This window comes from Oreochromis niloticus, linkage group LG14, assembly GCF_001858045.2.
Source record: "Oreochromis niloticus isolate F11D_XX linkage group LG14, O_niloticus_UMD_NMBU, whole genome shotgun sequence".
Taxonomy (NCBI): domain Eukaryota; kingdom Metazoa; phylum Chordata; class Actinopteri; order Cichliformes; family Cichlidae; genus Oreochromis; species Oreochromis niloticus.
In genome coordinates, this window is record NC_031979.2 from 30,978,084 (window position 1) to 31,000,194 (window position 22,111).

The 22,111-nt window shown below is 39.2% G+C and overlaps 2 protein-coding genes across 8 annotated transcripts; both read right to left on the minus strand.

Moving 5' to 3' along the window:
• Nucleotides 1–983: 983 nt before the first annotated feature.
• fhdc4 (FH2 domain containing 4) lies at nucleotides 984–7,824 on the minus strand. Its single transcript, XM_005455031.4, has 13 exons — nucleotides 7,666–7,824; nucleotides 7,507–7,572; nucleotides 6,564–7,103; nucleotides 5,618–5,679; nucleotides 4,844–4,946; nucleotides 4,644–4,729; nucleotides 4,462–4,562; nucleotides 4,293–4,363; nucleotides 4,094–4,201; nucleotides 3,919–3,989; nucleotides 3,692–3,809; nucleotides 3,441–3,605; nucleotides 984–3,349 (listed from the first exon to the last, which is right to left on the minus strand). Exons 3-13 carry the CDS (start codon nucleotides 6,909–6,911, stop codon nucleotides 2,111–2,113), a joined length of 2,472 nt encoding a protein of 823 aa, XP_005455088.1. The 5' UTR covers nucleotides 6,912–7,103; nucleotides 7,507–7,572; nucleotides 7,666–7,824; the 3' UTR covers nucleotides 984–2,110.
• Nucleotides 7,825–9,165: 1,341 nt separating this feature from the next.
• LOC100704891 (arfaptin-2) lies at nucleotides 9,166–18,881 on the minus strand. 7 transcript variants are annotated; one of them, XM_003450139.5, is made up of 11 exons: nucleotides 18,854–18,881; nucleotides 18,345–18,489; nucleotides 17,648–17,756; nucleotides 16,868–16,976; nucleotides 16,341–16,403; nucleotides 15,305–15,391; nucleotides 15,064–15,164; nucleotides 14,730–14,951; nucleotides 14,499–14,656; nucleotides 14,236–14,410; nucleotides 9,166–10,627 (listed from the first exon to the last, which is right to left on the minus strand). In XM_003450139.5, the coding sequence occupies exons 1-11, from the start codon at nucleotides 18,864–18,866 to the stop codon at nucleotides 10,472–10,474; spliced, it is 1,338 nt and encodes a 445-aa protein (XP_003450187.5). In that variant the 5' UTR covers nucleotides 18,867–18,881; the 3' UTR covers nucleotides 9,166–10,471. The 7 variants fall into 7 exon arrangements, with proteins under 7 accessions (XP_003450187.5, XP_005455089.4, XP_013129821.3 ...); XM_005455032.4 differs by lacking the exon at nucleotides 16,341–16,403; XM_013274367.3 differs by lacking the exons at nucleotides 15,305–15,391; nucleotides 16,341–16,403.
• Between the last annotated feature and the right edge of the window lie 3,230 nt (nucleotides 18,882–22,111).

Consider the following 22,111-nt stretch of genomic DNA (forward strand, 5'->3'; position numbering starts at 1 on the left):
ACTCTGGGGTCATGCAAAATGATTTGGGTCATTATCCATTTGTCCTGGGAAGCACAGTCTGATCAGTTGTGGAGCATGTGGCTGAATCTGAGAATATAGCGCTGTACACTTCAAAACTCATCCTGCTGCTTGTATCAGCAGGCACGTCATCATTAAACACTAGTGACCCAATTTGGCAACCATACACGCCAATGCCATAATATCGCATTTACTGTTTACTTGACAGATAATATGGAATTTTTTGGATCATGAGCTGTTTTTCTATTTCTCTACACACTTTTCTTACTATTCTGGTTCATGGTGATGCTGTCCAGAGATTTTTGTTCTCCAGAAATCTGCAGGCACTTTTGTTTTATAAAGAAATCCAATTTGGCCTTTTGTTCTTGTTGTAAATTCCCTGTTTTTGTATCTATGAAGGCATCTAATGAAAGACTTTGACAATAGTACGCCTACCTCAAGGAGAGGTTTTTGACTAGCTTAGATGTTGGGAAAGGCTTTTTATTAACAAAGGGAAAAATCTAGCTGACAACCATGTGCTTTCAGTCCTTTTGGTGAAAATGAGGGACTATGTTTGTTAAAAAAAAAAGGCTTAAATTCAAAAGCGGTTCAAGCTCACCTTGATTCTTTGATTTAAAATCTACAACTAGTGCTGTGAGAGACAAAATTACAAAAATGTTGTCATTGTCTAAACACATATGGACTTAATGTGATCAAAGATTAGCTGTCCACTTCAGATTGTTATTATATACCCAAACACAAGCTTATAAGGGCTTGAGCAGATAAGCATTTTGAATTGCTATTGATTATTTGTTTGTAAACATAAACGGGGTATAAATGTAGTTGCCTGGTTTGAGTCTTGTACTGAAACATATTTATCACTGACCCTTTACCATATCCATGCATGCTAGCCTTATAAATATTTTATCATAGAGAATTATAAAAAACAAAAACATTTGAAATACACCAGTCTCTACTGCAATGAAAACACTATAGAAGAGGCAGTTTTTATTACTTCATTATTTCAAGTCAGACAGCCTGACAGAGTACCAAAAACCTAATTAACGCAACTCTGGCATCAACTGCAGAGCGCTGGTTGCCGGTAGTTGAATAGACAAGCTCTAATGTTATGGTACAAGCTGTGGCCTCTTTGACCCAATGCCTCTGCTCCCACAAAATGAAAGTACTGAGGGTCTTCCATAAGTGAAATGTACCACCATTGTCAGCCACCAGGTACTGGGCCTTCAACTGTGGTAATGTCTTAAGTTAATCTGGGATCAAGACCCTTCATTTGGACTTTCCATAGTTCAGCTCTGCTCAAATACAGGCTGCCTTTGTAACACTGACCCATTTAAGATCAAACAATGGCTGAATTGAGTAAGACCCTCAAAGCAACCACACTCTTCTGCATTTTTGACATGGTTCTGTGATAATGTGGGAAAAAAAAGAATTGCAAGAATGTTTCACAAAAAGAGTTGAAAACAGAGCAATACAAATATACTCAGTTAAAAACAAAACAAAAAAAGGAAATACTGTATTTAAGCATGTATTACAAGCACACGCAGTTTAAAAACAAAAACAAAAAAAAATCTAACCAGGATTTAATTACAGCCTCTGAGCCATTTTATTCTCTCTCTGTGTGTCTCTCAATGACTGTAGAAAACAGTCATTGGTGTCTCTCTCTGTCTCTCTTTCTGTCTCTCTACACTTTCTCAGTGCCTTCTGCACGTTTTGCATGTCAATCCTTCCAAAGTTCACACACTGTAGGCATAAAACCATTTATCCAATTTTGATAACAGTTTAGTCAAAAGAGTCTTATTGGATATGGATAAAAATGCAAATACAATGAATGTGCCCATCTTTCTACATCAACCAGAAAACCTCCACTTTAAGCCAACTATATTTTGCCATCTAGTGGTACAACATACAAAATGCCTTCTCCTAAACAAAGAACCCTTCTTCACTTGCTTTACCTTTCTCGAATATATCCACAATTTAGGAAAAACTACCAAAATCGAATAATCTTAACACTTTGTTGTCATCATGAATTAATTGCAATTAACATTAAATTACATAAATTATCTTTGATACATGTAAAAATATATCCCAAAGGCTAAACACCAGAGCCTGTGGGCTTATTTACAGTATCCTTGCTGCTCTGTAGTTTGCTCATATCGCCGAGGCGTTTTAAAAAACTAAAAAATAGTCCAGTGGTCTCGGTTTTGAACACCACAGGCTTGCTGCTTGCTGGAACAGTGTCACTAGTTATCTGTACATCGTTGTCTGTGGGCTGCATGACAGCAGCTGAGGAAACAGGTGGCTTGGTTGTGTTTTCTGCTGATGTGGCATTTGTGTCTTGAGCACCTGACTGTTTTAAGTTGTGAGAAATGTCACTATAATCAAACACTGGTTTGGAGGGAGGGTGTCCGGCGCCCTCTCGCTGTGGCATTGTCTCCTTTTCTTGTGCCACATGATTTGGAGTTCTGACAAGCAGTTCAGTCCAACGATTACTTTCCCCTGCCTCAGTTTTAGGGACTTTAGTTGGTAGTGTATAGCGGCGTCCAAGGTTACGTTTTGGGGAAGGTTGAGGATTGAGCAAAACTTGAAGCAAATCCTCATTGCTGGGGTCGTCAGGATACCTATCCGCTTCCTCATCAAATGTGAGCTGACGGCGTATGGGTGCATTTGGAGTAGGAGACTTCTGATTTTCCAGAGAGTAGTCCCCAGATGAGACGCTGCCACGGCTGTTCTGAAAACGCAAAACCTTTTTCGATGCTTCACGCAGCTTTTGGGCCTCCTCTTCATTATTATCTTGCAGATCTTCCTCATTATCATCAAAAGATCTAACTGGGGTCGTAATGCTAGCAGTCCTTTTGGCAGGGTTCCTAAGTCCTCTAGAGTCCTCTTCTTTGGGAGTTTTCATCTCTTCTTCATGAGAATTTTCACTTTCTGCCATTTTGTCCTCGATGTCTGACTGGGCGTTGTGTGAGTTCCGGGAGTTCTCAGCGAGTTCAACTGCTGAACTCCACTCTTTTCTGCCCATGTCCTTAGCTCTAATTGAGGCTAGAATCTTTTGATTTACTGGGGGAAGGTTTGCCTGAGAAGTAATTTCTGAAAGGCTCCTGTTATTGGGACTACCATTAGTTGGGCTTCCACGAGTCGATGAGGGCTTTCCTGCTCTTCTCCTAGAACCACGTTTGGTGACAAAGTTTTGCAGCACAGATTCTAATGCAACACTATCCATTTCCTTATCTCTACTGGAGCATGTAGCTGTGGATCTCCGCTTGGCTGCAATTTCCAGTCTGTCTCTGTGTCTCCGTTTCACCTCTGCAGTCTCTCTAGCTTTGTTTTCCTGCAGAAAAACAAAATCCTACTTTAAACCCTTTAATTTTTTCTTTTATCTCAGTTAAGGAATATGCCAGCACATATAGCCCATATATTACCTGTGTAGCTCGCAAAAATCTTTCACAAAAGGAGTTGAAAATGGAGCAACACTCCTCCAGTTTAAAATTCTTGGCGTCCTCACAGAAGTACTGTGCCACACTGTCACTTACAGACTGCAACTCCTGAAGATCAGTTTCTACTTCTTTCAAGCAAACCTCCGCTTCCTAATTGGAGCCAAAACCAAAACATTAGAGCATATACTCTTTATTAAAATTCACACATGGAATGGACCAAGTAACGAATCACCCACCATTAGAAAATCCTCCATCTGTGCCTTTAGGTCTTCCTGCTTTAAAGTGTTTGCTTTGGCATCTTGCACTTTCTTTACTTGCTTTCGATACTCCCCTTCAATGTCACCTTGATGTATTCTAAAAGAATTTTTTGAAAGCATTTCTTCTCTTATTCTGATGATACAGCAATACAAGAAAAAAAAAAGCCACAAAAGACACTTATGGCTTTTAAAAAAGTATTGCTTACCTTGCTGCAGCTTCAATGTGTTTGAGCTGTTCTGGAAATTTGAGCAGTGCTGTGTCCACCTTCTGAGCTTGCTGTGATGAATTAGAAAGTTTGTTGAAAATCTAATTCTGCAACTTCATCTTAAAGTGAGAAACACAGACTTCTCATTGTAATCAAACAAGTAAAAGCCACTTACCATCACAACATAGTGCATAAGATTCATTCCAGGTTTGTTTGCTTTGGTATCCACTAGCTTCAACAGAGAAGACATTTTGAAGCCAACTGCATTGCCCGCGTAGCCGCCCTGTGATCAGATAAACATATTTAGATCAAACAAATACAAATATAAAGAAAAGTCATCCAAGACTCCACAAACAGAATCATTATATACTCACAGCATTCATGTAATTTCCAGTCTTAAGGACCAGGCGAATGACAGCATGAAGATTATCGCAATCTAGCAGCTCTAAAAGAAAACATATATGGTTAACTACAACTCCAAATGGGCGTACAACTCTGCTTTAATGGGTCTCGTGTTTAAAACTCAAAGAACGCAGACATTACCACTTCCAGCAGTGGTCAAAGTACGGATGAATTCTTTTACTTCATCCATAAGGGGAAAAAATTCCTCCTTCAGCACCAAGCAGCTCAAACGCTCTTCATAGCTAAAAGACAAAACATTTCCATCATTATCACCATTGACATTTAACATGTGCTTTTCATTGAATTACATTCAGGTGGCTTACCTGGGGATATTGACCAACAGTAACATAAATTGATCTGCTTCTGGGAGAGCAGACATGTCACCTTTGAAATTAACCAGCTGCTTCACCTGCATTTGTGAAATCAGAAAATCTGATTATGTATTTACAAAGTAAATAAACAAAGGTTTAGAGTCAAGTGACACAATAGACATGTTAAAAAAAAAAAAAAGCAACTCAAGTACCTCCCCTTCATCCGGAAGCATCTTGCATAATTCCTGCAGTTTTCCAGTACCAAAGCCCAGGCCATTTCCTGATTTGATATCCTCAATCATGTCCTTTATAGGCCTGTAAATAGAGGTCAAGAGATTCAGTTATCTTTAATTGTGTTTTTACTGTTGCTTTGAAACATCTCATTAGTTCTGGGTGTCTGCTTTCACATCACACTTTTACATACTTGGAAAAACTTGGGCTGCTGACACGTACAAGCCTCTACCTGCTCTAATCACTTTATTTCAACCCTCAGAAAAATACATGCTGTGCAGGACATGAAAATGATGGAATGGAAATGTGCTCAGATTGCAGAGAAACATATTTAGTAGAACAGAATGAGAAAGAAAAAAGTAGTTAGATTAATGTATCCATATGTTGTTCTCTTGCTTTGTTGGTCACACAGTAGTTTTATCACAAACATTTTAGGGATGTTAACAGTAACAGGATTGTTTTCATTCCTTTTAAGATCTGTTGTTTATGACAACTAGCTTTAGGCAATAGATTTACAATACCTCGCAAAAGTGTATCTGTAAGTTACATCAGGGAGATAACCTGTTAGAGCTGTAGAACAGTCTAGTGTAGATCAGACCTGCCAGGACATGTCGGCTTTCAGAGATTTTGTGAGTATGATGCAGTCTTATTGCATACAAATCTGCCTGCCTCACCTTGTGCTCTTTACAGTGTAACATGGAAAGATTATTGTGCAAAATACTCACACCTTCACAGTGCTACTACCACTGACTCACCGCTTGAATTGCTTTAGGAAAATTCCAATGTTCATGCTCCTCTTGGAGCTGAGGACAGAAATCTGAAAATGAAAAAAAAAGGAGAACAGAGACTGGATTAAAATCTGCTTGTCAGCTGCTAAAATGGTTTAATTGTTGACTTGAGCTCTGTCTTTTGTATCACAGACATCTCAACTTTCCAAAGAGACAGTCGAATCCAAAGGTTAAGAATTCTTTGACTTGATTGTATTGAACATTCCAGGCAAAGATGCAGTTTTTGCACCTTTTCACCATTTCTCTTACAAAATTCTAGGTGAAAGGTCAAAGTAAAAGTTAAAATGTGTTGTTAGTCAAACCATGATTGGTCTACACTTCATTAAGTAAATGTATCTACTGGTGTTTATTATGGACGGTAGCTTAAATACAGAGGATGGACAACAGAGTGATGTCAATGAGAACACAATTAGACCTTCCTTCAGCAAACAAATGAAAAATAATAATACTCCACCCTTTTACTGAGTGATTTTAAATCAATACATAATGATTCTGTCAGAAACATTATACTATCGTTGTCATTTATTGTATTTATATATTGCAAAGTTGGGCCTATAAATGTAAATTGTAAAATAAGCAAAAGTAAATTGTAATTTTAAGTTTCACATAAAGGGTAATAAAGTTCCTATAGTATCACTATATTCCCATTTCATAAAATTCACCACTTTGGTCACTCTGGTTTTACATTTTAGGAGAGGAAAACATTGCAGGGACATCCGTTTTTTCTTAAATGTAAGCTTGGGGGTTTGGGGGGGGGGATCGATTCAGGTCAAAAGAACTTGCTTCCATATCTCAGCAATAAACAGGAAAGAATACTAATCCTTTCAATCTATTGTACAAACCTTGGGGGTCAAAGTTCCACTACATGAACGGGTGATGGTGAGTCATTTATAGTCTGGCTAGCTGCACTCACCATTTCCCCTGCTGTGGCAGAACTTGGCAGGCCCCTCAGACTCTGACGGTTCAGAGCTTTGATTTGCTGCTGGGCCTGCTTGTGGCTGAACAGCTCCTCCATATGATCAGTGTCCAGCTCATATTCCCCATCAGTCTTATCTGCTGTCCAGATATTGTGCTTTCCTATAACTGTGTGCTTGGGTAGGGTCTCCCAGTTAAAGTTGCGCATCTTGGAGCGCCGGCGCTCCAACCTTGAAATGGGACCCAGGCCATCTAGGGATGGAGGTGGAGGAGGTGGTGGCGGAGGAAGCGGAGGCGGAGGTGGTGGGGGTGGAGGTGGGGGTGCAGGAGGACCTCCTGGCTGCATCTTTTAATAAGAACCTCTCAGCAGGTTTTGAATGCATCGACACTCATATTCATGCATAAAAGCTGAATTTCAGCATATAATGGAATGCAGTGAATGTAGAAGCGATTCTGGTCGTTTTACAGGAATGTGGTGCAACAGTCAGTCCTGGAGTGACTTGTTCAAAATGTTGTCAGTTAGGATGATGCATTCAGACTGAAAGAAAGAAAGCAGGGTGGGGACACATAAGCTACAGATCTTCATACACTCTACAACAGTGAGCAGCTTTGTTTAGCACCGAGTATAGAATTTACTTTCTATACTGTACATAAGATTAATTATGGGAGTGACGCAGCCGATTATTTTCATAAAACGTTTGCTGAAACTTGTGCAAACACTATAATAATTCATGATCCACTTTGGAAACATATGGAGGCTACTTTAAATCTGCCATAACAGTCACTTTAGGAGATCTAAAAATACGGTCCTGGTGTTTTATCCAGTACAGAGCTATGCTTGTCTACCGTGATCGGTAAACTACTAAAACCAATGTTTGTTCAAACACTTAGCATTATTTTTAGTTACAGACCGGAGAGAAAGAAAGAAAAGGTTAACTCACCTTTGTGTTGGACTCAGCATAAGTCCCATCATTCCCCTTCCCTTTTTGTTTCTTATGGTCCTCTTGCTGAAATTTCAAAAGTAAAGAGTGACATCAGCTCTGGATAGAAAAGAGTGTCGAAACTACCTGTGTGTAAATGACACGCCCAGGTGAACTTACTTAAAATCCATGACAGCCCACACCTTCCCAGGCACTCTGGGATTGGCTTTTTTCTTTCTTTCTTTCTTTTCCCTTTGGAGTTTGGGGAGGCGCTGTGTTTCTATCCATCTGTCAGTGAGTTGCGTGAGTAAGCGGTCCACTGGAACGACAAATATTCTGACTCACAGAGAAAACCCATTGAACCTGTGTAAAAAGTAATAAATATATTATCAACTTCATAAAAAATAAATTAAATGTTATAAACTTCAGTAAATATTCTTGCGGTGAGACATTATTTGAATTCATTTTATATATATAAATTTCCACCTAATATTTAGGCTTTAACGCTATATTATGGGAGTTCTCTCGCAAAGGTAAAAAGTCCAGCTCTGATTGGCTGCGTCTAGTTTGACTTCCGCAAACATCACTCAGCGCTTTGATGGCATCGCCGCCCCCCTCCGTTTTTTTTTTCTTTTTAAACTGGGTTCAAACTACAAGTAGCATAATTTCACATTTTAATGTATATGAAAAACTGAAATTCTCACATTTGTCTGTACATATTTTGACCGAGACCAGCACTAACATTTCTTCTTGGTAAACTGCTTGACCCTTGCTCCGCAGATGCTCGTTATCAGATAACGATAACGGATTGCTCGCCAGTCATGTGTACATCGAAAAAACAGAAAAAACAGTCGACTTGGTAATACAAACCAAGTCGACTGTTTTTTCTAGGTGGTGTATATTTATGAAAATCCCACAGGATTTCGCATCCGAATAAATGCATCAATTTGAGCTCTGTATGCGACTCTTTCTGATGACCATATAAGGAAATCCGTATCGGACCCCTGAGCAGGGGAATCGGTACTTAAAACTTTGACTGCAAGTCATATTATGATAGAAAATTGACCAAAAAAAAAATTTCAAGATCAATTCAAATCATCCCGCAAATTGTCTGCAATGCGTTAAACAGTGTTAGTATGCAAGCCACTGGATTGTCTGAGATACTAACTTGCATGTTGTTTGCCTTTTCCAATGGAAAATGACCTGTGGGATAAAATAAGATTTTAACCTGGAAGGGAAAGATATACTAAGAGAAGTCTGAAAGAACTGACAATAAAGAATATATTTAAGACTTAATTAAAAGACCAAATGTGTGACCACAGCAAACTGTCATATTTTATAACTTATAAAGGTAAGGAGATTAGATAAGAGCGTGTTTTAATCTAATCTCTTAACCTTAATCTCTTATTATTTTATCTGAGAGCACTGTGACCCTTAAAAAGCTATTTGTGTTGATGGCAGAGAAGCTTGAAAAAGCAATCATGTCTGTGATTTTACTATTGACAGATTGATGGCTTTATTCACTGCATACACCACCTCAAAGAAAACATTCAGTTTCTTTAGGCTACTTCTGGTCGCCCTGTCTCATTCTTTCAAGCCAACAACATCAAAAACCTTAAGTGAACTTTCAGAAAAAAAAAGTGTATTTTAAGGAATAAGAAATAAGATAATCCACTGAAAGCATGTTACAGATATATTTTTATCATGTACATAATTAAAATTACATACTGAATATTGTGAGTTTTCTTTACATACATACTGTGAACTGTAACCATACGAAACTGACAGCCCCTGTGTCGAAAGCACATCTAAGTGAAACAAAACATCCAGCAGACTTTATTGGATTTAGCATTGGATTGCAGAAGATAAAGACAATCAGCTGACTAAAACAATCTAAGTAACATACAAATTATGTTACAAACAGGTAAATAAATAATGCAAACTATAACAAATGCACTCATACATTCTGTTTTTGAAGATGCTGAAACTTGTACTGTAACCTAAAGTGCACCTTGATCCACTATTCCCACTCAGTATTTCAAAAGGAAGTTTTGCAGTTGCACAATGCCAGCTCCGACAGTCACTGCAACACTGGCTGCGTGCCATGTTTTGATTCAGATTTCTTTATGATTGTTGATCTTATCATTCCGAATTGATGGGGATTTGCTGTTAAACACAAATGTCATGTTCATTCAGGCTTGTTTCCATGTGTAAACTCCAGAGTAAAAAAGACAGATAATTGCAATGGTGCTGGACTTGATCTAACACTGTATCCAAAATTTAGGTGTAAAATAATTATGATTGTATATTAGGTTAGAGAAAAATCATGTTTGCTAAATATATATATTTACTGTATATATATTCCCCCTCTATGTAAACTGTAAACTGACCATTCAGGCAGGGATTTTAACAGTGACAGTAGAAACATAGTGGGGCAATTTTAAAAATGAATCTATATTCTGATGTGTTTGACTCAAATATGTTAAAAGTGATGTCATGAATATGACTGAACATGTGCATAAGGAAAATAAATATAATTTCAGAAGGTATTTCAGAACATTGTAGCAGTATCCTGCTGACTTGCTATTCTGATTTTCAGAATTCCTCCCATTTGATATACACTGAAATATTAAAAGGGAACCTTACACAACAATAAAAATACAAAGTAATGCATGTGCAAACTGCAAAGGAGAATCTCGACAATAGTTGACTATCCTGTACATATATAAGTGATGGAAATGATTGTGCTAACTAAAGAGTAAGAAAATAACAAGGTAATTTTGTGATTTAACATAAAACAACATAAGAACAACTTAAAAAGTTGTCCATCTATGTAATAAATCATACTGAAAAACATTACAAAAGAGCTATATCTGGCTGCTACTTATTCTACAATATACTCCTTTATGCATTTAAATTCCTCTCCATCTAACCACAATGCCAGCATGAAACTGTACATGTCAAAATGCTGAACCCTGGATGCATATTACTGCTCCTCCAGCCACGATGGCTTATCTGATCCTGGGGGCTTTAACTTTACATTGAACTGTATAAGAGTTTGTTCTAACTGCTGCTGGTTGCCAGCAAAGTAAGCGGAGATGGCATTATGGAAGAGAAGCAGCTGCTTGTGCATCACCTTCACCTAGAAGAAAAGAGAGGAGAGAAAATGACATTACAAACATGGTTTCAGGTGTTTACATGAAAGCAAAGCCTGCAGACATTTATTTGGATCACTAACTGCTCAGAATACGTTCCTAAAAATAACTTGCACATTCCTCTGACGCCTATTCTCAGGAGTCAAGCAGCCCGTTTTAAAGATCTCAGAAAATACTATCTTAAGTTTAACTTGAATTTATTTTCTATTTTACATTTATCTGGCAAGAATTTTCATGTTTTTTTAACAGTTCTTGTCATGAGTGACATTTCATTTTCCTAAAGCCAGATTTATTAACCAGGGATCAGAGTGCCAGGACCTCCACCACAACTACTGTCCGATCCATACAACACCGAACTCCTACAGCCCCTTCCTGCAAGTGATGGCCCCACAGGAGGGATTGCTGATGTATTGCTTTTGGGCTGTGCCCATCCAGGCCCTGTGGTTTTTCTTGGAGTCTTGTTCATGAGTGAGAAAAGAGTTTGACAGATTGACACTGTACTAGTCTGTTGTGGTAAAGAGAGATCTGAGTGTGAAAGCAAAGCTATCGATGTGCATATCCACCCTTACCTAGGGACCCAACCTCGGAGTATTGACTGAAAGAAGGAGACCGTGAATACAAGTAGCAGAAATTAGCTTCTTCTGGAGGGTTGCTGGGTTCTAAAATATGGGGCACTAACTTGAGCCACTATTTATAGTAGTTGATTTAAAGCATCCTCTACATTTTACCTGCATCTTTGCTCAAAACTGTCTTTCAGTCTATTGGCCCTCGTGTGCTCTATATAATTAGTGTTCCACTGCTCTTCGGCCAAGTCCCTGCTTATTTTAAGAAAGATGCCATTCAATCACTTAAAAAATAATAATAATAATAATAAAAAAAAAACAAAACTTGACTCTTCTCATCCTCACAGTTATACACCAATCTAAAAAATTACTGTTTATTGCTGTAACAGTAGCATTTTAGAAAAGGTTGGGACTAAGTAGCATACATCTTTTAGACAAATGCAGCATTCTTGGTACATTTAAATCTGGCTTTCATAGAGCTCATTCCACCAAAACTGCTCTCTTTAGTCTCCAGTGACATTTCTATGCAAAGCGATGCAGGAGAATGTTGTTTTGCTGATGCTGGACCTGACCTCTGCCTTTGATACTGCTGACCATGACATGATTCTCCACTTCTCTTGCCTACTGTGTGTCACAAGGTTCTGTTATGGGGCCCTTATTTTGTCTATCTGTTCCATCTTCAGCATATTTTGAGCACTTTTAAATGACATTTATTATCACTGCTACACAGATGACTTTCAGTTAAATATCTCTTCTAAGCCCAAGATGTTTCTACTGTAACTTAGACATCTTGCATAGATGATTAGACCGTATTAAAGGTTGGATGGATGGCAATTTTCTCCAGCTTACTGAAGAGGAAACAGAAGTCCTTGTTTGTGCCCCTGTCAGATCTGTACTTAAGGTAATGGAGATTCTAGGTCCCCTTGTCACATCTGATAAATCTTCTATCAGGAACCTTGAGGCCATTTTTGACTCAGCTTTGTCCCTGGAAGCTGACGTGGTTCGCTCTTGCTTTTACCGGTTGAGAAAGATTTCCCATTCTTTCAGGCTCTAAACTGGAAATTCATACTCATGCCTTTATTTCATCACATCTAGATTTTTGCAATTCGGTGTTTACTTGTTTCAACAAATCTTCCCGGGAATGTCTGCAGCTTGCTCAGCATGCAGCTACGACACTGATGACTGAGTCAAGTACTCAAATGTCACACTGATACTAATTCAGTTGTACTGGCTCACCATTAACCTTCAGAGTGCACTTTAAGATTCTAGTGTTGACTTTTAGAGCTCTGCATGATCAAGCATCAGTGTACATTAGTCAACTTTTACATTCATACATTACCAGCTGGTCTCTGAGGTCATGTGATCAGGGTCTATTGGTTTTGCTTCATAAAAGACTGAGAACTAAAGGTGACTGAGGTTTTTCAGCAGTGGTCCCCAGACACTGGGAACTCTCTCCCACTGAGCTTAAGATCTGTGGACTCTGCGGTCTCTTTTAAAAAGCAGCTAAAAACTCATTTTTAAACTTACTTTATGTTTTGATGTTCCAGTATTTTTGTGATGAAGCACTTTGTGATATTTATCTTTAAAGGTGCTATATATTCAATTTTACTTTGCTGTACTTTCACTCCTCCAAGTAAGGAGCCAGTTAAGGACGTTTGGGCATCCGACTAGGACATCTCATAGTTGAGATGCTTTGGTCATTCCTGTCAAGAGGAGGCCCCTGGGCAGATGCAGGCGCACACAAGAGAGATTACGTCTCTCGGCAAGGGCAGCTCTTTTTCTGCTAATATAAGTTCTACCTTGATTGTAGCAGGAGTGCAAAAGATTCCTTCTTTTTGCTGTATAATGATAGCAGTTATATTCAACACTGTGCTCACTAAACACAGTAACATAGGTATCCTTTAAGCAAGTTAGAAGAGGCATTGGCAGGACACAGTACTGTGCCATCTATTTTAAATATGATTGGGTTTTTTTTTCCACGTTCAGAATGACCATCTCAAAAGTATTACGAGCAGCTGTTTTTAAGGAGGCATATCATTCTGCTAAAGGCAGTTGTTTGTGCCCTTAATGTTTGGAAGTGCCTAGCCTGTTTCAAAACCACATCCTCCATGAATGAACCCTGACTTTGGGTGTGGTTTAATCTAGGCTTTGCTTCATGTGAAACCACAATGATGTCAACAACACTGATGTCATGTGGTTACCAATGCTGCATGATTGGAGGTAAAAATCACTGGAGCCAAAACCAGTCCCTGTACCCTTCCTAAGTATTCAACCCTCAAAAATGTAAATGTCATCACCTGCAAGCAAAACTGCAGAGCCTTAGTGTTTAATTTTACAAGGAATAAAAATGGTATAAAAAAGGGAATGGGACAGCATTTTAAACACTATAAAAAAGATTAATGAATTAAATTTATGTGCAATAAAGGAGAGGTTGTACTGCCCTGATTTAAATCTAAATATTCTTGCAACCTTTGGTTTGCCTGGTCCTGTGTGTCTGTTTGTTGTTTCCTCATACTTTTCTTTTTAAGTTTAACCTAAAGGTACCCTCAACTGTGTGCAAATCCCTTAGGTAAAGTCTGCAGAAATTCGGAAATTATGCATAAGGCCTCAAGAAATCTGCCAGAAAGCCCTCATGTGCTTGATTTGACAGTGGGGCAGCCTTAAGCCCTCAAAGGCTTTAGCAGAAATGTGCCACAAAGTTGGTAAGTCTCTGAGTGTGGACACTGGGATTATGTCCTAGAAGCAAGGCTTGCTATTCAGCAGCTATCTTGAAATGCTTCAAGTACTTCTTTAGATAATGACTTAAAAAGTACCCAAATTAATTGAAATGGTCTGGGACATAAAAACTGCATGTGTAGTGTAACAAGGAAATCTGAGGGGAAAAAAAAGCGCCAACTTTGCCCAAAAAAGTGAGGAAGTTACACTTATATCACTATCCTTCACTACTAGAGCTAAAAAGAATAATAATTCAGAGGACTGCACTCTTTAAACATGCAGGGATTTCAAGAATAAAACTAGACTGTAATCTGAACCTTGTTTTCTTCCAGGAATTTAAGCTTGATGGTGACATCACTACGCAGCCTTTCATATTTGTCTCTGTGGATCTGGTACTCATGCTGAGCCATCTCAATGCGAACCACGCCAGCTGCATCCCTTGGTCCCAAACTCAGTTCCTCCAGATCAGAGCGATAGGCATCAAACTCAAGTCTGAACACAAACACAAGACTGTGAGTTATTTTCCAGGCAACCATTAAGTTTAACCACTTAACGGTTGTACATCTTATTAGTTCAATACCTTGCATTTTCGTACTGCTTAATCGTCATCAACGTATCTTCCATTGTTTTGTTGACCAGTGTGTTGACACTGGATACGAAGAAGTTGATGGCACCAAGCAGAGCCTCGCCATTCTTACACAACAGCTTTTGCGTTTCTGCATTATACCCAAACTCATCCTGTGAAGAAATACAGAGGTTTTACCTGCCAATGTCATGACATGTCATATGGAGAGATTCTGCAATACTATACCTGCAACTCTGGGGACTTCTGGCTGAGGTCAGTGAAGGCATCTCCTAGAGCCTGCTGCGTCTGCACAATTCTTTGAAAGTGATCGGTGAGAGCGGTGGCCAGTCTTAGGATGTTTTCATACTTGCTCTTCGTGTCTCTTAACACGTCAATCTGAGCCTCAAGTTCCAGGTCTACTGTCCGTGAGCCTCGGCCAAACTTTTCTGAGAACATCTGCTTTGTACACTGTGCAATGAATATGAACAGAGATCAGCATACAGTGTCAACCCAACCCGATGTAGTCTTTGGAACAAAGACATATCCAAGCATATCTATTCCATTCCATAGTGCAGAATACCTTGTACGTGTTTATGCCCCATTTCTTTACACTGTCCAGTTTCTCCACTGCTACACCACGAGAAACTTCTTCAGTTGAATTTGTGTTATGGTTCGACGACCCTAAAAAGAACATAAAAGCTAGAAATAAACACACAATGTACACAGTACTGGAGCTTTTTCTATGAAGAGAAGTTTTTAAGGCAGTGGTTGACAGAAAATAAGTGAGGACAGTGTGGACAGGGTGATGAGCATGGTGATACCTGGATGCTGCTCTGTGTGGTGGGCAAGTCGACTTGCTGCAGATTGACTTTTAGGCAAGTTAACACCCCTGGATTTCATGCGAATGTCTGAAATGAACATGCCGGTGATATAGAGTAAGAATGAGAGGAAGACATGTAAAAATGACTGTAGCGACACATGCCAGAGCAGCTTGGGAGTGAGATATGCAGCAGAACAGCAGAGCATGAAGACTGAAGCCCCTTTCTGACATGGGGTTTGTAAGATTGCTGGCTTCATTAATCTGTTGAAGTAATTCAGTCATTCAGACATAGGTAGCTTCTATGTGAATCTTCAAACATTCCCACAATATTCGTAGAAATAACCATGGTAACTGGACTGGATATTATGTTACACAATGCTCTTATATCCAGATCAATCCTGTGTCAGTGGTACTTAAGTCATGAAATGTGACATACTGCATTTACACAACATGTGTAAATGTGTGCACTTTCTTTGACTTGTAAATTATCATGGAGAAAGTGTGCTGCTATACGCTGTGCATTCAGACATGAAGCCACCCATGTTAAGGGAAAGGAGTGAAAGTCCAAAAGGAGCTTAAAAACTGTTATGCTCTGCAGTGGAGGACACATAAAGAGCAGGGTTAGAGGGGTTTGAAGTAAATAATAATCCACCAGGCAGGCTTCACATGCAGAATAAAAGCATTTAAAAAAAAAAAGAAGATGAAAATGGAATTCATGGGATGAGATGCAAGTACCAAATACTGGCAAAACGGTCAAAGTGCATTTCAAAGTACAAAACAGAACAGATTTTTTTTTAGACATCAACACAACATTAAATGTGACAGCCCTGTAATATCTGGTTAGTTCATTCCTACTTTTGAAAGGTGCCAAAACATTACTTCTTGCTGAAGCTGTTCAGTGGCAGAGTTCGGTAGGTACAAGCAAGGTTACATACAAGTCCACTCATCAAGCCTCAAAACCTCTTACAAGGGGCCAAATAAGACCAACATATCAAGGTTAAATAAGAAAGAAAGGGGTTATTAGAATACACAGCCACCTGGTCCTGGTGCAGGGGCTTGTCTTCTGTCCAGATACTCAGGGTTGAAGTAAACTGCGGGTCCTAAGGAATATGGATGTTTGTGACATAAACCAGGAGACTGCAGGTCAGCAGCTCTCTTGTGACACACAAAGAAAAGCTCCTGCTATTGTTTCTTAAAAGGTGCACTAAGTATCAACCTCTTTCAGTAACTGGAGGACAGTACAAGCACTGAGAGATCTCTGACACAGCTGGCAGCCTTCATCTGACAACAGCCAGAACATCGTGAAACAAAATGGAGATAGAGCAGTGAACTCTTTAAGGGTATTTGTGTCTGTCAGCCCCTGGAAAAGGAGCTGCTGGGTCAACTGTACTTATTAAAAATCCTGTTCAACTGATGTATGCTTTTTAGCATGAAAATTACTTACTGAACAGCAACTTGTACTTAATGCACCTTTAAATTTGTAATATCCCTGCAGATGTTACTTAGAAGAATAAACAACAAAGCAATACCTGCAGAGAATGGAAGCATGGTTTGTTAAAAGTACCTTTGATACTGCTGGTTGGGATGATGCCCCCTGCAGGTCCTCCATAACCTCCAGAGACAATACTGGTTTCATTCAGGTTGGGTCCAGACACCATCACCTGCTGTAAATCCTGATGGAGTTAAAACAGATAAACACAATTTAATACCTTTTTTAAAGTATCTGCATGGATGTTAAAGTGCATGAAAATGTTGAGCAGCCTTGATAATTTTATGAAACAAGATTATTTTATTTATCTTGGTCAGACCCAGAAAGCTGCAATCTTAAACATAAACATACATTTATGTCATCCATAACTTTTAGTTAAAATAAACAAAATCTATTTTTGTAAGGCTGACCTGCAGACAGATAACATACAAAACAGTTGATTATGAGCTAATAATAATAATATTAGCTGTAGTAGTCGTATATTCCATTATAGAGGCCTCAGTATTGCTTATTCTAATGCTACTAATGTCACAGCATTGCTGGTGTAGCTTTCTGAATCCCAATGGGCTTTACAAATGGTGCACCAACCTTTTAATTTTACTGACAGTTTTTCATGCAAAAGCTCATTTATGTCACAGTTTCCTCCTGTAGGTGCTCTGAACGCATCAACGTTATCCGGTTGGAGGTACACATCTACTGTCCCTAGCTACAGGCCTTTACATGGTTAGGTAACATTTGGCCTAACCAGCCCTGGACTGTACAATCACGCAAAATTTAGGAAAACCAGATACTGTTATAAGCAAAATACCATTATTCATTTCCACAGTGAGTGAGGTGAGATGAAGCGTCACTGACCTGCTCCAGGCTGTCATCCTCTGGGAGAGTGCCTGTGTCTCCATTGCTGTTAATGGGGATCTCCATGGTTGCAGCTTTGCTCATGATACTGTCTGCCATAATGAAATCTCTGCAAGAAAGACAATAGCACATAAAGCTGGGGGAGAAAAAAAGAACAATGCTAGCCTACATCGACACAGAATAATAGCTGGCTTACACTGATGCTAACGTGATTGACCAATAGCAACGGTGCTGATGTGGCTTGCTAGTGGGCTACTACCTGACAGCTAGCTTCAAATCCTCACCACTGTAGCTGATACTGGAGCCAAGTTCCAGTCGCCAGAAAGACTAAACAAGTCGTGCGGGCAGTAGACTTGAAATATAACATAAATTAAACGGAGGCACCGCTGTTTTTACTTAGTATTCCATACTACATCCATGATTATTCATCCTGAACCGTTCACATGATCATCTACCTGCTTCCATAGAATTCAGACAGAAAATCCCTGCATCTAGCCAGCTCGCAGCTTTAATAGTACGACTTCGGAATAAAGGTTTTCGTGATTTTTAGTTTTGTTGTGCGTCACATTAGCTTCCATTTAAAAGCACTGCGCTTCAAGTGAAATGCACAATGTATGTTTTTTAATGTATTTTATGTATCAAAAGGCAGGCTGAGAGGGATACTGTAATTTGATGCTCTTATTTTGAAGAATAATACCGTATCATCGTCGTCAAGCCTCCTCCATCTTCCACGTCGTGCGGTGCTGACGTAGCGTTTTCCTCTGACCTGCAGTACCTGATATCTCCTGAAGATGTCAGTAGCACTTCACGGCCCAGTAGAGAGAAACTCGAACATGGCACATCTAGAGTAACTCAATCAGTAGTATGGCTCTGGTCCATCAAATGTTGTGAGTATTAATCATTAAAGCTAGGTTGTTACATCTTAATCGTTCCATTGATTGCAATATCTCCTGAAATCAAACTGTATAAATACAGTCGTTTGTTTTGAGTTGTGAAAGGCTTTGAGATAGACCTCACCCTAGCAAACTGGCCGCACTTCCAATTATTTGCCTCATTTATTTCAATCAGGGATGCAAGCAAAGTGCACATGGCCTCCAAATGTAGAAGTTTTTCTGTAATTACTCCGGCTCGAAGCAGAGCACCAACCCCTCACACACGCCCACAATGTATTCCTAATGGTTAATTTTCCCTCCATGCACTGATTACCTGCAAGTGACATGTTTTCCAGACTTCTAAATAGCTCCTCCTTCGTTTTCAGTATTCTACGCAGCATGAATTTGACAAGCGCATTTCTAGGATCAAAGCAGGCAAAATGGCAAATCATGTAGCTAGGTTATGCATGTTTCCCCCTAATCAACAATCAACTTGTCAGCAGTGATTTGACTGGCATGGGCATGTGCTCCGCCTTTGATCCTCCTTCCAAATTAATATTATTTTAGCACCATCTTGGACTACTACGTGCTGCACCATGTATATTTTCTTGTTTCTTCAAACATTCTCAATCATGTCATCCCATGTCCAAAACAAGCTAAACCTATAGAAGCATTGTGGAATCTCGAGGTCAAGATGGTCAAACAGTATATGTGAGCCTCTTATCCCTGCCCCAGATACACAATACTGCAGTTGAAATTCTGCTTACATAAACCTTTGTATTCCAAAAACTGACAATCTGTCAAGCATGCCCATGCCACATTGCAGTCAGCCATGTGTGAAAAGTTAAGACAGTTTGTGATGTGGTCCCATTAATCATGCATTCAGCAAAACTGCCCTGCATGCGGTCCTGAAACCGGAAGTCACTTTTCTGATGTGCATCATAAATACACATTGAGCAGAGTTATCACAAACTTTAAATAGTGACTTTGAACAAAGGGATGTGCTCCAGGTTGCAGTAGTGCAATAATAAATTGAACATAATGATCAAACACACTAAACCTTGACTCCAAACAAAGCATATCAGTGTTTCTGCCTATTGCATCTGTATAGTCACAGTTGGGAAAAGAAGGTGAGCTCAGACCAGTGTGTCTTCCAGAAATGGAAAAATGAATGTGTCATATTCATAGGAGGAGTTTCAGTTCTTGTGATAATGCTCAGTTTTAGTTCCAGCTTTCATTTGTTATTGTTATGGCTTTTTGTGTTTGCAGAGCCCTCAGTGTTTCCTTCTCTTGTCTCACTGTGTCTCATCTCTCTGTTAGTGCTTTTGTCCTCCTGCGTTCTCCTCTCTAACAACTTGGGTACGTTCGACTTACCTCCTACCTGCTTTTCCTTAACCTAGACCTAGACCTCACTGATGGAAAACATCAGTGAGGTCTAGGAGCAATGTGGAAGAGGATTCATGAAGACTTAGGAAAAGAGAAGGGTGGTATGCAGAGAATCCAACTGTTGTTACACTATACTCATTAATGATGTGACAGCTGATGTCTGTCAAATTAATTATAGACTACAAAATCTGGCTTCACAACAGTATGTTCTTACACAGTTGTTTCATGCAGGTGATATACATGAAAAGCACACAAAAAAGAAAGAAAATTATTTCCTTTCCATTCATAAAGGATGGGCCAGTGTGTCCTTTTCTCAAAGGGGGTAACATAGGAGGCATTGAAGCACCTTTCCTTAGCATTTAGAGACCTTCATTTATTATGGCTGACAGACAATTACTTCTGGCTGGGTCCTACTGAGTTAGGAACCCTCCTAAACCGAATGTATTATTCTTTTGCAGCTCTTGTTAAGTGTTAGTCCTCATGCCCCATATTTTACTGTAAGAGTTATCATGTATTTTGTCCTAGTTTTATTTCCTGTCCTTGTCTCTCCTGTGATTGTTGGCCCCACCCTCATTGTTTTCATCTTTTGTTGATTGTCTTACCTGTGCCTTATTCCCAGTATTTTCTCACCGCATAATCACTCGTCTTTGTCCAATCATTTGCAGCCTGTTATCTGTGTTCTATATTTGGATCCTTTTCACAACTCTCATAGTCCTTCTCTATAGCATACTTAGCTATTCTAAGTATAATAGGCATACTATGTTTATAGTTTTAGATACTTTTTTAAAGAAAAATTAAAAATGTTTTTTGTCTTCCTTTCACACTAGAGGGGCGTGCTACCAAATGAGATTAGTGGGTTAGCAAGCTATGTCAAGCTGAAAGCCAGAGGGATCTGTGCCATGAAAGTGCCTCTTTTTTTACCTGGCTGAATCACCATGGTAACTTACGCTGAACATATAACCTGGTCAGGAAAAGGTTATTTTCAGAATTTTGTTTTATGATTGGCTGGAAGCACCAGATTTTCGCTGATCCTTTCATTTAAAGCATGTTTTAAGTGAAATTTGTTGTTAAGTCATACTTCATTAAAGCCATGATGCACAAACTGTGTGTGGCATTGTCATGGGTCATTTTCATGTATTAATTTGGTGTAGCAGAAAATGTATAAATGTATTTTATACTTATTATAATCTGCTGCTTAGTCTGTGTTACACTGCTGGAATTGTACATAAGACACACCAAGAGTACTTGTTCAAACGGTCCTCTTCTCCTGATCCAAATCCAGCTGGAGCCGATCCCAGCATAGGGAGAGTGGCAGGGTACACCCTGGACAGGTCACCAATCTGCCTGGTCAACCAAAAAATTAATTTCCCTTTGATCTGCTGACAAACTAAAGTGATTTCCTTTATTAGGCTATGGGACATGAACCTTTAATGTCTGAATTTCTCCAGTTTAAAATTTCAGAGCTCTAATGTGCAGCCACACCTTAGAAGTAAACAGCAGCCCACTCAGCAATACAATAATTACCTCTAATTAAAATGTTTATTTTACCGCTCTGTGCACTAAATCAACAGATTAATGATTTTCTGTAGCATTAATCTCTTGTCATTTTACAACAGTGTTGCATTTTAATGTTATCTTTTTTTATCTTCTTTATAGATTTTTAATCACTGTTTTATCATCATAATCATCCGAGGATGTCTTTGATTGGGGTAGGCAGCACTCACACGGATCATTTTGCGCAGAAGTAGAGCCATCTGACCCATGAAACACCCCTTTTTATATGAGCGTGCTGATGCAGAGAGCCCAGCTTAACAGAGACAGTTGATAACCACCATCACGATACCCGTTATCACCAACTGGAGCTTTAGGTTTGGTCGAGGAAGCCAGTGGAAAGAAAGCATAGCTGTGTCAAATGTGTTTATTCGTCGCCTATGCCTCAGGCCAACATGTCTTCATATCTTCTGTTGAGAACATTACTTTATCTGGTGAAGCCACTGAAAGATGGAAAGAAAAGATTAATTGAGAGCAACTTAACAGAACTACATACTGTTGACATGGTGACCCAATACAACTGCATGTTTTGAGTCATAAAACTACAAATATACACGTGTCTTGTAGGTCAGTACCTATAAGAGATAAATGTATTATTTTTACAGAAGGCACAGTGCTAAACATTTTCATGGTTAGCCAGCTACTATTTTTTTTC